General features: G+C 46.0%; 2 protein-coding genes and 1 pseudogene across 2 annotated transcripts; 2 read left to right on the top strand and 1 right to left on the bottom strand.

The window, feature by feature from the left end:
- The first annotated feature begins 229 nt into the window (after positions 1-229).
- LOC125522216 lies at positions 230-2,966 on the top strand. The gene is made up of 3 exons (XM_048687303.1): positions 230-740; positions 847-1,492; positions 2,472-2,966. Exons 1-3 carry the CDS (start codon positions 372-374, stop codon positions 2,735-2,737), a joined length of 1,281 nt encoding a protein of 426 aa, XP_048543260.1. The 5' UTR covers positions 230-371; the 3' UTR covers positions 2,738-2,966.
- Positions 2,967-5,370: 2,404 nt separating this feature from the next.
- LOC125522217 (mitochondrial outer membrane import complex protein METAXIN-like) lies at positions 5,371-9,957 on the bottom strand. Its single transcript, XM_048687305.1, has 6 exons — positions 9,677-9,957; positions 7,723-8,072; positions 7,553-7,629; positions 6,969-7,029; positions 6,522-6,687; positions 5,371-5,865 (listed from the first exon to the last, which is right to left on the bottom strand). The coding sequence occupies exons 1-6, from the start codon at positions 9,855-9,857 to the stop codon at positions 5,687-5,689; spliced, it is 1,014 nt and encodes a 337-aa protein (XP_048543262.1). The 5' UTR covers positions 9,858-9,957; the 3' UTR covers positions 5,371-5,686.
- Positions 9,958-11,314: 1,357 nt separating this feature from the next.
- Positions 11,315-11,454, top strand: LOC125526131 (annotated as a pseudogene).
- The last annotated feature ends 1,185 nt before the right edge of the window (positions 11,455-12,639 follow it).

Raw genomic sequence — 12,639 nt, 5'->3', positions numbered from 1 at the left:
AGATAACTAAGACTTTGCTTAAATGCTGAAATCTTAAGTTGTAAATGTCTAAATATTATATTTGTTGTCCGATGCATAACAGATAATCATAAGTCCGTGAACGTCCAGCTGGATGTGGAAAATCCATGCTTAAAAAGGGAACCCCAAACAGAAATACGGTGAGCATAGATAGCCACTACGGTGTCACCGTTCTTTCGCCTTTAAAAACCACTTGCAAACCACACACAAGCCGAAAACCCCTGCCCCTCCAATTTTAGCAAACTTTGGCTTAAATCTACCCTCCGGCACCCCCTTCCTCCCCACTCCCTGCCACCTTCCCCAAACAAACAACCGTATCTTTCTACCTCCTCCGTCCTTCCCTGGCGCCGCCTATGGACGCGACATCACTGGAGGAGGAGCAGGTGGCGGCGGCGGCGGCGGCGGCAGACAATCTTGATGAGGAGGTGGAGCAGGGGGAAGAGGGGGAGGAGGAGGCCACGCCGGTGGTGCTGAAGAAGGGGCCGTGGACGACGGCGGAAGACGCCCTGCTGGTGAACCACGTGCGGCAGCACGGCGAGGGCAACTGGAACGCCGTGCAGCGCATCACCGGGCTCCTGCGCTGCGGCAAGAGCTGCCGGCTGCGCTGGACCAACCACCTCCGCCCCAACCTCAAGAAGGGTGCCTTCTCGCCGGACGAGGAGCTCCTCGTCGCGCAGCTCCACGCCCAGCTCGGCAACAAGTGGGCCCGCATGGCCACCCATGTAAGCATCAGCATTTCTCCATCCCTACTCCTTTAGATCTCCAGCAGTCCATTAATGGCAGATTTGTCGAATTTGACTCCTGATGCTTGTGCTCGTACGTTAACAGCTCCCGGGGAGGACCGACAACGAGATCAAGAACTACTGGAACACGAGGGCCAAGCGGAGGCAGCGCGCCGGTCTGCCCATGTACCCGCCGGAGGTGCAGCTCCAGCTCGCGATCACCAAGCGCTGCCGCTACGCCGACTTCTCGCCCCCGCAGCAATCAGCGGGAAGCAATGTCCTGGACGCCACCGATGCAGGGTACACCAGCGCCCGCCCGCCGCCGCTCGACCTTGCCGGGCAGCTCGCCATGGCCAACCGGCCGGTGCAGTTCCTCTCGCAGACACCCTTCTCCGCGCCGTCTTCCCCGTGGGTGAAACCGTCGTTCGCACGCAACGCGCGCTACTTCCAGTTTCCGCATTCATCGCCCGTGTCGCCGACGACGCCGGAGCTGTCGTTGGGGCACCGCCTGCCCGGCGGCGACCGGACCCGGTTCACTCCTCTCTCTCCGTCTCCGGGGGCCAAGGCGGAGCTCCCTTCATGCCAATTGCGCCCGGCGTCACCGGCCGCAGTCGCAGCCACGGACAACCACGGCGGCGGCCTGGGCGAGGATCAGCAGAGCCTCGAGGCGATGCTGCAGGAGCTGCATGATGCCATCAAGATCGAGCCGCCGAGGCACGTGAGCGGCCACGCCGAGCAGGACGGCGCCAGTGGTGAGTGGTGCTGTCGCGCGTGAAGCATTTCTCACATTTTCCATTCCTCGGAAGCATCCGAACCTTTTTTAATTTGTTGCTTTGTTGGAGAAGAGAACAAAAAACATGGTCATGATTATGATGTGAAGCATAGATTAGCAGACGAAAACCTTTTTGTTCGGGCTTCCAAATTCTCCATTTGTTTCTCCTAAAAAACACTATATTTGTTTTCTTGCCAAATTCTACTACCTACTTCTTGAAAAGCAAAACAAAACTTGCTAGATTATTCTAGAACTTTACACTTTAGTTTGTTTTCATTAGGAAAATTATTTATGTTAAGGTAAAAGGAGTTGGGCAAAATCTGAAATAACCTTTTTGTTTTGGTTGATAGTTTTAAGGTTAGTACACAAGTGCAGGCTGCAGGTACTACTTTTGATAGTACATAGGATATATATCTTTAGTTACTCCTTGCAAGACAGTGACTACTTTTAATCTTTGTTCGATGATTACGTTTGCTTTATATATTTTGCCAAGTACTTTATTACCTTTATTATTTCCCTTTCCCTTTTTCTTCTCCAATTGTACTGCTTTACTACATACCTAATCCAATCCGATGCAGATTCATGCTCCTGTTTTGCTGTTTTATCATTGCTGGTTAGCTCCCGTAGCAACACGTCATGTTACTCTTTCTATATAACTAATTCCGAAATTAACATAACCAATCAATCAATGTAAACGTGATCATATCTAGCTAGCACTACTTTCAGGAGATTTACTAGACAGGCTCATGATCGATCTTGCTAGCTTTGGTAGTGCAGGACAGAATCAAATCGGCAGTATTAATTAATTTAAACACCTCAGCTTCCAACTAGCATGAAATATAGTACAATGCACTAGGAAAGAGATTACATTGTGTTTTCTTTTTGAGGAAATTGACTACATTGTGTTACTAGCTTGATAGATCATGGCTTGTTTTGCTAACTAGTTCAGCTCCATCCAGGTGGCAACAAATCGGAGGGTGGATTACTCAAAGATGACGATGACATTGGCACACTCTTCGACATGATTATACCCAAGGCCTTCTCTATGACGGAGCCCACAGCACAGGCCGATGCGCCCAACCACTCCGGCGGCTCGATCTCGCAGCATGGTGGTGAAGACCACAACGTCAACCTCACCGTGGATCATCTCCCGATCATCTCATCGGAGCAAGACTGGGTCCTCGACGGGGCCTGCCAGTGGAACAACATGTCCGGCATCTGCTAACAAAGATCGATCTACCTCACATCATGATCAGGACTCGAGGCATTATATATATGGTGATCTTGACAAGCAAAAACCATTATGAGGGGTCTGTTTTGATGCAACCTTTTTGGATGTCTTCAAGTACCTTTCTTTCTTTTGGTCGAAATGGAGGTTAAACCTTGTGCCTCTGTGGGCGAGACATACATCTTTCTTTATTAAAGAGTTTAAATAATCATCCAAAAAGTTAGATCCAAAGGCCCAGACACAACTGGGCGATCAAAAGTTGTTTATGCGAATCATGGAGCAAGATGTTCCATGTCATTTGACTTCCTTTCAGTTATATGACCCGAAGTAAGCCATTCCATACAATTCAACCAAAATTCCACAAGGATCTTGAATACTTATCGAGTTTTTGTCCCTGAAAGAAAAGCAGCTAAGACTTTTTATGTCTAAACTGACTGTTATGAGTTCGAGTGTCTCCGAGTTGAAACATGTGTAGGGATAAGAAATAAAGATTAGAAGAAACGCCTAACGTATTCAACTTTGTCGTGGACTCTATGCCATTTTTCTTCTTCGAAAAATGACGGTTCTATTAACTCGTAATGTAACATCAAAGAGATACAAGGCATAATAGCCTGCTGCCACACATACGTACGCACGCACACGAACCTGCAAGTCTCATAGTCTCTGCTACGAATTAAGGCTGGTTTCGTTTAATTAATCGAACGTGCAAGAGCATCCATGAAAAGTTAACATCACACACACATAATTAGCATCAACTGCAGCTCCAAGAAGAATATGCGCTACAGTTTGTGCACACGAGTTTATTGAAACATAGTCTACTAAAAGTACCTTTTTTAAATGAAAAGGAAAACTTTTGGTGGCACAGATCCAGCTGGAAACATGATAGTCAGCACGCACATAATTAGAATCAATTATGTACTCCGCTCGTCCCATAGTATAACGTCGTTTTTTCACACTACAGTAGTTTCAAAAAAGAAAAGGAAGAAGAACGGGCAGTTTTTCAAAGTTAAAAATGGTTGTATACATTATTAAGAATGGACGGTTTGTGCACACGAGTTAATGGAAACTCTTGGGTGGTACTATTCCTGGTGAAAATATGCTTAGTCCTTAACTCTTTGTTATCCCTCTAATTTTTCAGGTGTGGCTGAATCAATGTCCTACAAGTGTGAGATTCAAGCCGGGTTTGGACGTTTGGTACGTAGTTCATCGTAAATCGTAAAAAAAGAAAAAAGAAGGAAAAATAATGCAGGGTTTGGTGGTCACAAATCTGTCGTGAAACTTCCGCATACCGTGCGGGCGTGCATGGATGGTGGCTTGGCTTGCCGCCTCCGGTCTCCTCCCGTGATGCAGTGCGGCGGTGATCGAGAGGAACAAGGAGCAGTTGGAACGCATGAGCGGCCACCCTCCGTCTCCATGCTAAATACGTGTTGTCCATTCTTTGCTGCTTGCTTCATGCCATAAGTTGCGCCCCATGAGGATGTTCCTCTTGTTGTGACTCCTTGCCCCTCTCCTCTGTTTCGGTGGATTCTTTACAGGAAGCTTCTAATGTAGGATGCAGGCGTATGCGTCCGCCGCAGCATCCGTTTATATAGTACTTCCTGTGTCTCATAATATAAGAGTGTTTTTAACACTATCCTGCAAAAAAAAGAGTGTTTTTAACACTAATAAGCTAATTATTGTTGCCTTAATAACCGTGATATAAAAGGACCGTGTTATCCAGAGAAGTCAGCAGACGTTCCATTTATCGCCCCTCCCGGCGAACGTTTGCTGGTTAGCATTTTTTATTAAATTAAACAACGGAGCATGAACGCCGTCGGCCTGCATGATTATTCTAATGGTTGTTTCAGTTCAGGGTTTGGCCCAGAAACAGAACGTATCGAATGCAGAGGCCACCATAAAATACTTTGAATGAACGTTAAGTTATGAGGCAAACAATTTCCACATCGGGAAGTGAATATATAACAGAAGAAATATAAGTAAACATTTTGGTTGGAGGCCCTTATTTGATCGGACTTCGGTTGACATCCACTGTTAAAAAAAAAATGAGACCAACCCAAAAGCTAACCCTCGTTGGGTTTTCTTTATAGGAGAAACTTCGTGAGCACCACGCGTCTATGCCGGAACTCAAACTCCGTGAGCACCACGCGTCCATGCCGGGACTACTCAAACTCCGTGAGCACCACGCGTCCATGCCGGGACTCGAACTCGGGTGGGCTGGCAACAATCTCAGCTGCCCAGTCAACGGGTCGACACCCCGTCCTCACATCCATCCACTGCTAAGAAAGCGCCTATCCAGGACAACCCATCGAAGACGATTTTGCCACAATATGCATCACATGAAGTAAAATAATGACAGAAATAATAGTTAGGTAATTTCTCGCGGTTTTGCCAAAGAAAGTCTGATGTGATGTTTCACAGCAATAAAGTGGTCGACACATAATCCCAGCTCCAGCCTTATTTAGATGCTGATCAAGGTAGTTCTTCGGATCTGATCCCTAATGCCCCACCCGGGTTGCCTCCTCTGTTAACACAGAGGGAAATATTATGTCATCGTTACTGGATAAGAAACCTAGAGGGGGCGGCAAAAACAATTTTCTTTTCTTACCGGCAACAATTGTACATATTAAAAAGAAACAAAAATGACGTTCACTTCCAACCAAGCTCATTATTTAGTTAGACAGAGGGCAAATCCAAAAAACGACTTCCAAAGACGCTCAAGTAGCTTTCCATGAAGCCATACAAAACTTGGAAGCAATGGATGCTTCACATCGGCAATCATGGAACGGCCGGCCGCTAACCAACTCAGTGTATTTCCCTCCTAGCTACCATACGTCCCCCTGACCAGCAAAGGGAAACAAATTCCCGAAGCACCACAGTCCACAGCCAGCGCTGCGGCGAATTAGACCTTCAGAAAGAATCTTCTTCTAGTGTAAGAAAGGGAGGGTTTTAATCTTCGTATTCCACATCGTAGTCATCGTCTAGCTCGGAACCATCGACCCCACCCATGATGGACAGGAAGGCGAGAACCGAGATGAGTTGCGCCGCGAGGAAGTACTTTGTTCTTCGCCTAGCTTTCTTCTCCTCCTCTGTCCGCTCCTTCTTAGCTTTGGGTTTCGGCTTGTAACCTAGAAACAATCAGGTTCATAAGAACTCAAAGACGGTAAATGCTTCAAAAGTGCAGAATGTAAGAGAGATATAGAGGTGCAACGGCAAAGAATATTGTTTTGGTTGGATTTGTCTCCATATTACCATCTCATTTATCTCCGTTTCAAGTGAACATTGTTAGGCCAAAGTCTCCAACACAAAGTATACCTAAAAGTATTCATTGTACATGACGTGCCACAAATTGCATTTATGCAATCACTGGTGGAGCTCTTGCAGTATGTGAGGGCTGAGCAATGTATAACTATAAAATACTCATTTTCAACTTGTATCCCAAATGAGTATACATGCAAGTGCCTGTTAACACTATCTCCATTGGAACACAGCAATGGAAGCTTATCAAATGAAGTACTCCCTCCGTCCCAAAATAAGTGACTCAACTTTGTACTAAAGCTAGTACAAAGTTGAGTCACTTATTTTGGGACGGAGGGAGTATTTTTAACTAGCACTGTTAACACAATCTCAGAACATGAAACTAACAAAAAAGATATTTATATCCATGAACAGATAAATAACTAGGAGCACATGTTCCCAATATTAACCAATCAACAAATATGAGAACTAGTAGAGATGCACTTTATGGTCTGAAGTACTATAACAGAGAAATGCATTAACTTACTTTGTCCAGAAGATGATGTTTTCCTGGGCGTGGATGATGATGGCATATCAGATGAAGCTGATCCTGCTGATGATGAGCCAACTTCCACCAATTGGACCTTAATATCCTCGGCATACTTTACCAAGTTGTCATAGTTCTGCAAATAGCTTCGCAGCATAGATGTAGCCTAAGAAGCAGAACATGCCAGGAAGTCAGTCAAAACACAACTCATGGGTTGGAGAATGTGTTTTACAGCTAGTTAACGCAAAAAAAAGCATACAAAGAACTATTAACATATGATGCATTTGAGAAGTGCACTCCATGACTCATGCTTCCAGGGTTACGTGCAGATTATTATTGAATATCAATGTGCATTCATGTTTTGGATTCTGTAACTGAATGTTCATGTATACTGAACTTCATTTGGATAGAAGCAAAGCTGAGCATTCAAGGGTGAGGGCAACTCACAGGTAATGCATTAAGGACAAAAAGAACATGTCCAAGCAAAAGAGCATCAGCATCTGTAGGGCTGCAGAATTCAAAGTATAGAATGGTTAGTGTCCTGCAAATGTTACATCAATTTAAGATAAACATATGAAGAGCCACAAATAATCAAAATGCTCAATCGACTAGTGGTTCGGGACATCTTTCAACGAGGCAGCCTGGATTTCGACTTCCATAAATCAGAGACCATGCCACAAAAAAAGGATGGTCCGCTATGCATTTCATTCTTTCTGGACCCCCCCCCCCCCCCCCCCCCCCCTCTCTCTCATGGTGAGCATCTCCCTGTGATCGGGATGAGGTAGATGCCTCCCAGCTGGGGGGTGGACCGGATCGTATGAAAGTTTCATCTTTCAATTTATTGTGATTCTTTCTCAGCTACTATTCAAATTCGGATAGCTTTACTACTTCAATGTAATCCATTTCTTTTCACAAAAGAAAATAAAAGATTATTTCGATTCCTATATAACTCTTATGTATCAGAATATGAACCCCTAATACAATTCAATACATCGCATATAAACCAAAACATAAGAAAAACAATAATATACCTATCGTCGAAAAGAAAGGATTGATCCCCTAATTTCGTAGATAAAGCATCATAAGCAGCAGTAGCCTTCCGGTATATCTGTTCAAAACAAGAAATTACAAGTATGCCATAAGCTACTAGTGCGTGACTAAAAATAAGGAACGTAAAAGTCATGAGTACAGAAGTAGTAACCTCCTCTTCTTTTTCTGCAGCATTAAGCTTTGTTATATCCATTAGTCGCTTCACATCTCTAATTTTCTTCCAGTGGAGTACCTTTCCAATAGGCCAGGGGAGATCAGAAAAGTAGATGTCTCGTGCAATGCTCCCATGAGCCCCATCATTTGCCAACCAAAGTTCGTATTGCAGAGCATCAGCAAGCCAGGTCGAAATCATGGCCTTTGTGGATAGTACATCAGAGTAAGAAACGCTTGGGTGTTTTGAGGTCAAGTCAACAATTTTCTCCTCCCTGAGATACTCAATTACTCCTCCATTCTCATTGTTGAATGCGACACACTCGCCAAATTCAATATATGGTATGTGATCTGTGGAATAAAGACCAAGATGTAAGGGCAGAAGAGCAGTATATATGCTTAGCAAATTTTAGGAAAACAAGTCTCTAGTTTATAGTACTGTATTAGAAAGAGCATAGTGGTAGGACATTTCTTCTTTCTTTTGTCCATATTTTATCCCTTTGTTGTACTGATGATGACAGACCCTGGCCCATGGTAAGTTTCTTCCCCCCTCACTAGCTGCTATAGTAGAACTCCCCTGTTTACTGCACCAAAATATATCCTAGCTCTCTCCCTGATCATTCAATCTTTCTGCTGACTCTCTTTCAATTCCATCCATCCCCACAGTATGGGAAGGATATATTCTAGCCTCCCCTCTATCAAGTTAGCCACCTATGTACATCTTGCCTAGTGCATGATTGCACAGGGACTGTCCCTGGTGGGTGTGGATCTTATTGACCCTGCCCAGCTATGGCTTTGGTGCCAACATTGCTGGAAAGGACATGGAAAGAAAGGGGGAAGCTGTGAGGCAAGACAAATGGAGCTAACGGTGACCATGCAACCCTGTATGCTGCTGATTCGCTTCCAATCTGTCATTATTCAATCACCATTGGCACCACACTGCCACCCACCCACCGACGTGGTGCCACGCTTTGTCCTCGCCTCTAACCTAGTTTCTAGGATGTACTCATGAATTAGGGCGAATATTGTCTTGCTATGTTCCAGATAGATGTATGATGATGTATTTCGTCTTCTTTTTTATCGGTAGCAAATAAATAACATTGCAATTACGAGTCATTTGCATGAATAACCTTAGCTGCGCCATTCATCCAAGCATATACCCTATACAGTACCGATGTCAACAATAACAGGCTCAGTAGATCTTTCAGAGGAGTCAAATGCATCCCATATGAAACGAAAAAATGCCCCTCAAATGCATGAATTTTGGAAAGATGTAGTTACACAAATAAAAAAGGTTACACAAACACATAACTGGAGCGATCTAACATTCGGTACAGCTAATAAGTTTCGGCTTGAAGCTACAAAACTAGAGTCCGAAGCCAGGCTAGGTAGCAGTCTATGAAACTGCACTGCTTAGCACATTCAGTTATCCGCCAACTACATTATTGCCTGAGTAAGTTCCTTGGTAGGATTAGATACTAGTTCATCAGAAACAGACCTATCTGTGTAACTATTGCTTGATTTGGTTCAGACTTTTTGCTTATCATTGTGTTTAGAACCCCGCTTCTACTTACTTTGATGTGTACGGCTTCACACTTGTCTAATCAAACTGGATAAGTCCTTTAATGAACACCAAAACTTGGATCCGGACCTAGTACCAGACATGAAGAGGCGAGCAGGCATCCCACGGATAAGTGTGCCTGATCTCTGCACGCCCAAGGACCTACACGGGATGCATCAGCTCAAGCGCAAAGGATTCGAAGCACATATGCCTCGCCAAGCAAAGCAAAATTCTCTCACGCGACCCAGACACAGAACCTAGCACAGTCAACAATTCAGACTCAATCCTAAGCGACGACACCCAGGCGGGGGGGATGCTTGGATCAGAGGGATCTTAGCTCACACAGCCCACGCGAGGAAACAGGGGCGCGGGGGAGGCGGGGGCGGGGGCTCACCGGCGTCGGGGAAGCGGGAGTCGACGTGGATGTCGAAGGGGACCTGGGACATGCGGAGGTAGAGGAGGACGGGGAGGCAGGTCGGGCAGGCGGTGGGGAGCCCGAAGCCGGGCTTCCGCGCCACCAGCGTCTTCCGCGCCGCGGCCTCCCACTCCGCCGCCGCCGTCGTCGCCGATGCCATCGCCGGGAGGGTGGGGAGCTTGCGGAAGGGGTTTGGTTCGGGTTTCGGGGAAACAGCGAGGGGGGCTTGGGGAAACAGCGAAGGGGTTTTATGCGGCGCCTCTCGTCGTCTCCTACTGCCGGCCTGCTCTCTTCTTATTTCGCCGCTCCGTTAGATTTTGGGCTCATGGGCTCAGCCAGGCCCAAACGGCGTGACGCCGACCGAGTCGGCGGCCGTGAAGGACTTTCCCACCGTGTTCTTGAAGAAAAAGAGTTTCCGACCGTAAAGTCTGACAGACAGAAACTTTCTTTTACCACTCAAAAAAAAAAAGACAGAAACTTTCTGGACTTCGTATTTTGTTCTTTTCTTTTTCCTTTTTTTGCAGGGATGTATTGTGTTATTTTATGGCATACAGATCATCAAAAGGTAAATCCTTCGACAAAGATACAGTATGAGCCTTACATGTACTAGAATTCAACTATCCTTTTAACTGAATACTCACTTTCTTCTTTCTTTGTCTGTGCACTTCCACTTCATACCCTTCCCTCAAAACTTCTCAACAACAACAAAACAAACTTCCCTCCAAAACCATTCTTTTTTGCCTCTTTTGTTGCCTCTGGCAAAGCTGGAATTGTTGGAATAGTTGAATAGAGATAGGACTCTACTTTCCTCATGTTTAAACTTGTAGTCTTTCTCTATCCCTTCTTTTGTCCAACTTCTTCCCGTTCTGTACCGACCTTCTGTAAACGATCTCTTCGATCCATCATCTTGTAAGCCACGGCATTATCGATATAAATACAAGTACGGCCCGAGCAAAGGGTTCTACGCTTCCCAAACAATCTTACATGGTAATCAGAGCATCTTCTTCTTCCTATCAACCGAAAAAGGATCGCATCTAGACTAGCCCTACCACAAACTTTCGCCATGACTACCGCCTCCACCCAAAACAGCACCAGGAGTGCCCTCTCCACATCCATGTCCTCATCATCCACCTTCGCACCTTCCTCCTCCTCAAATTCATCCTTCGCCATATCCATTGAACCACCACCTCAGGAGAAGCTTACGAGGAACAACTACCTCATGTGGAAGGCCATCGTGCTGCCCCAAAATAAGGGCGCACAGATGGGCCACCACCTCCATCCGGAGAGCCAAGCGTCGTCGGAGACTCTCACCATCACCAAGGATGGAAAAGAGGAGCAGATCGCCAATTTCGCCCGTGTTCTCTGGTACGCACAGTAGCAACAAGTCCAGGGTTTTCTGATGGGTTCTCTATCTCGTGAGATACTTGCACAGGTTGTTACCCTTCAGACACCGACGGAGGTATGGGCGGCGATCCATGCCATGTTCACTGCCCAATCCGAAGCTCAAGCCATCAATACCCAGATAGAGCTCACAAACCTGAAGAAGGGGAATATGTCTATGACTGAATACCTAGCCAAGATCAAGACTCTCCCTGATGAGATCGCCTGCACTGGAGCTGTGCTGACAAGGGGTGAGATCGTCTCTCAAGTTCTGGCCGGACTCGACCTTGGCTACAATCCAGTGGTGTCTGCCATTGCTGCACGGGTGGAGCCCGTCACCGTCCAGGAGTTGTATACGCAGCTGCTAAGCTTCGACTCACGCCTCAACCTTCTTCATGGGATGAACATCCGGCAGTCTTCAGCAAACTCTGCGTCACGTGGCCACGGAGGTGGCCGTGGGCGCGATCACCAGCAGCGAAATCGGAGCAGCAACAACAATGAGCGCGGACGTGATAGCAGCCAAGGCGCGCGACCAAGCGGGGTGGCTACACCAACACTAACACCTCTGCAAGGTCTGGAGGGGGCGGCTACAGCAAAAATAATGCCTCCTCTGGATCATCTTCCTCCAACAGCCATGTTCGGTGCCAACTATGCAAGAAACCAGGCCATGAGGTCATGGATTGTTGGCGCCGTTTTGAGGAGGACTATGTTCCCGATGCTCGCCATGTTGCTGCTGCAATAAGGGAGCAAGGAGGTCATGGCACCATCTGGTACGCTGACTCAGGGGCCACTGACCACGTCACCAATGAGCTTGAGAAGCTTGCCATGATGGAGAAGCACTTTGGCAACGATCAAATTCACACCGCAAGTGGTGGAGGTATGGATATTTGTCATATTGGTCAAGCGTCTATTAATTCCCCTACTCTTAAACGTGATCTAGTTATAAAAGATGTCCTTCATGTTCCACAAGCCAACAAGAATCTTGCATCTATGTCTCATTTAACTGCCGATAACAATGTCTTCTTTGAAACTCATCCTACTTATTTTCTCATAAAGGACCGGGCAACGAGGGATCTCATTCACCACGGTAGATGCATTGGAGGCTTGTATCCCATCACATCCGGATCACTTAGTCGAAAGCGTCGTCATCAAGTTTACTCCGTCATCAAGCCTTCCTTGGCAAGATGGCATCAAAGATTAGGACATCCTTCGTCGATCATAGTTAAGCAAGTAGTGAATAAAGGCAATCTTCCATTGTCATCTAGTCAAAGTGTTGAGTCTGTTTGTGATGCTTGTCAATGTGCGTCACCAACTCCCCTATCCTAGGTCAAATAGTGTGTCTCATTCTCCGTTGGAACTTATTTTTAGTGATGTATGGGGTCATGCAAGAGATTCTTTTGGAAGAAAAAAAATATTATGTTAACTTCATCGATGATTTTAGCAACTTCACTTGGGTATATTTGCTTAAGTTTAAATCTGAAGTTCTCTTAGTCTTTCAAGAATTTCATAAACTTGTCGAACGTCACTTTGATAGAAAAATTATTGCAGTTCAAAGTGACTGG

The sequence above is a fragment of the Triticum urartu genome, chromosome 7 (assembly GCF_003073215.2).
Source record: "Triticum urartu cultivar G1812 chromosome 7, Tu2.1, whole genome shotgun sequence".
NCBI lineage: Eukaryota > Viridiplantae > Streptophyta > Magnoliopsida > Poales > Poaceae > Triticum > Triticum urartu.
The sequence above is the reverse complement of the archived record's forward strand: the minus strand, read 5'-3'. Positions and strand labels throughout refer to the sequence as shown.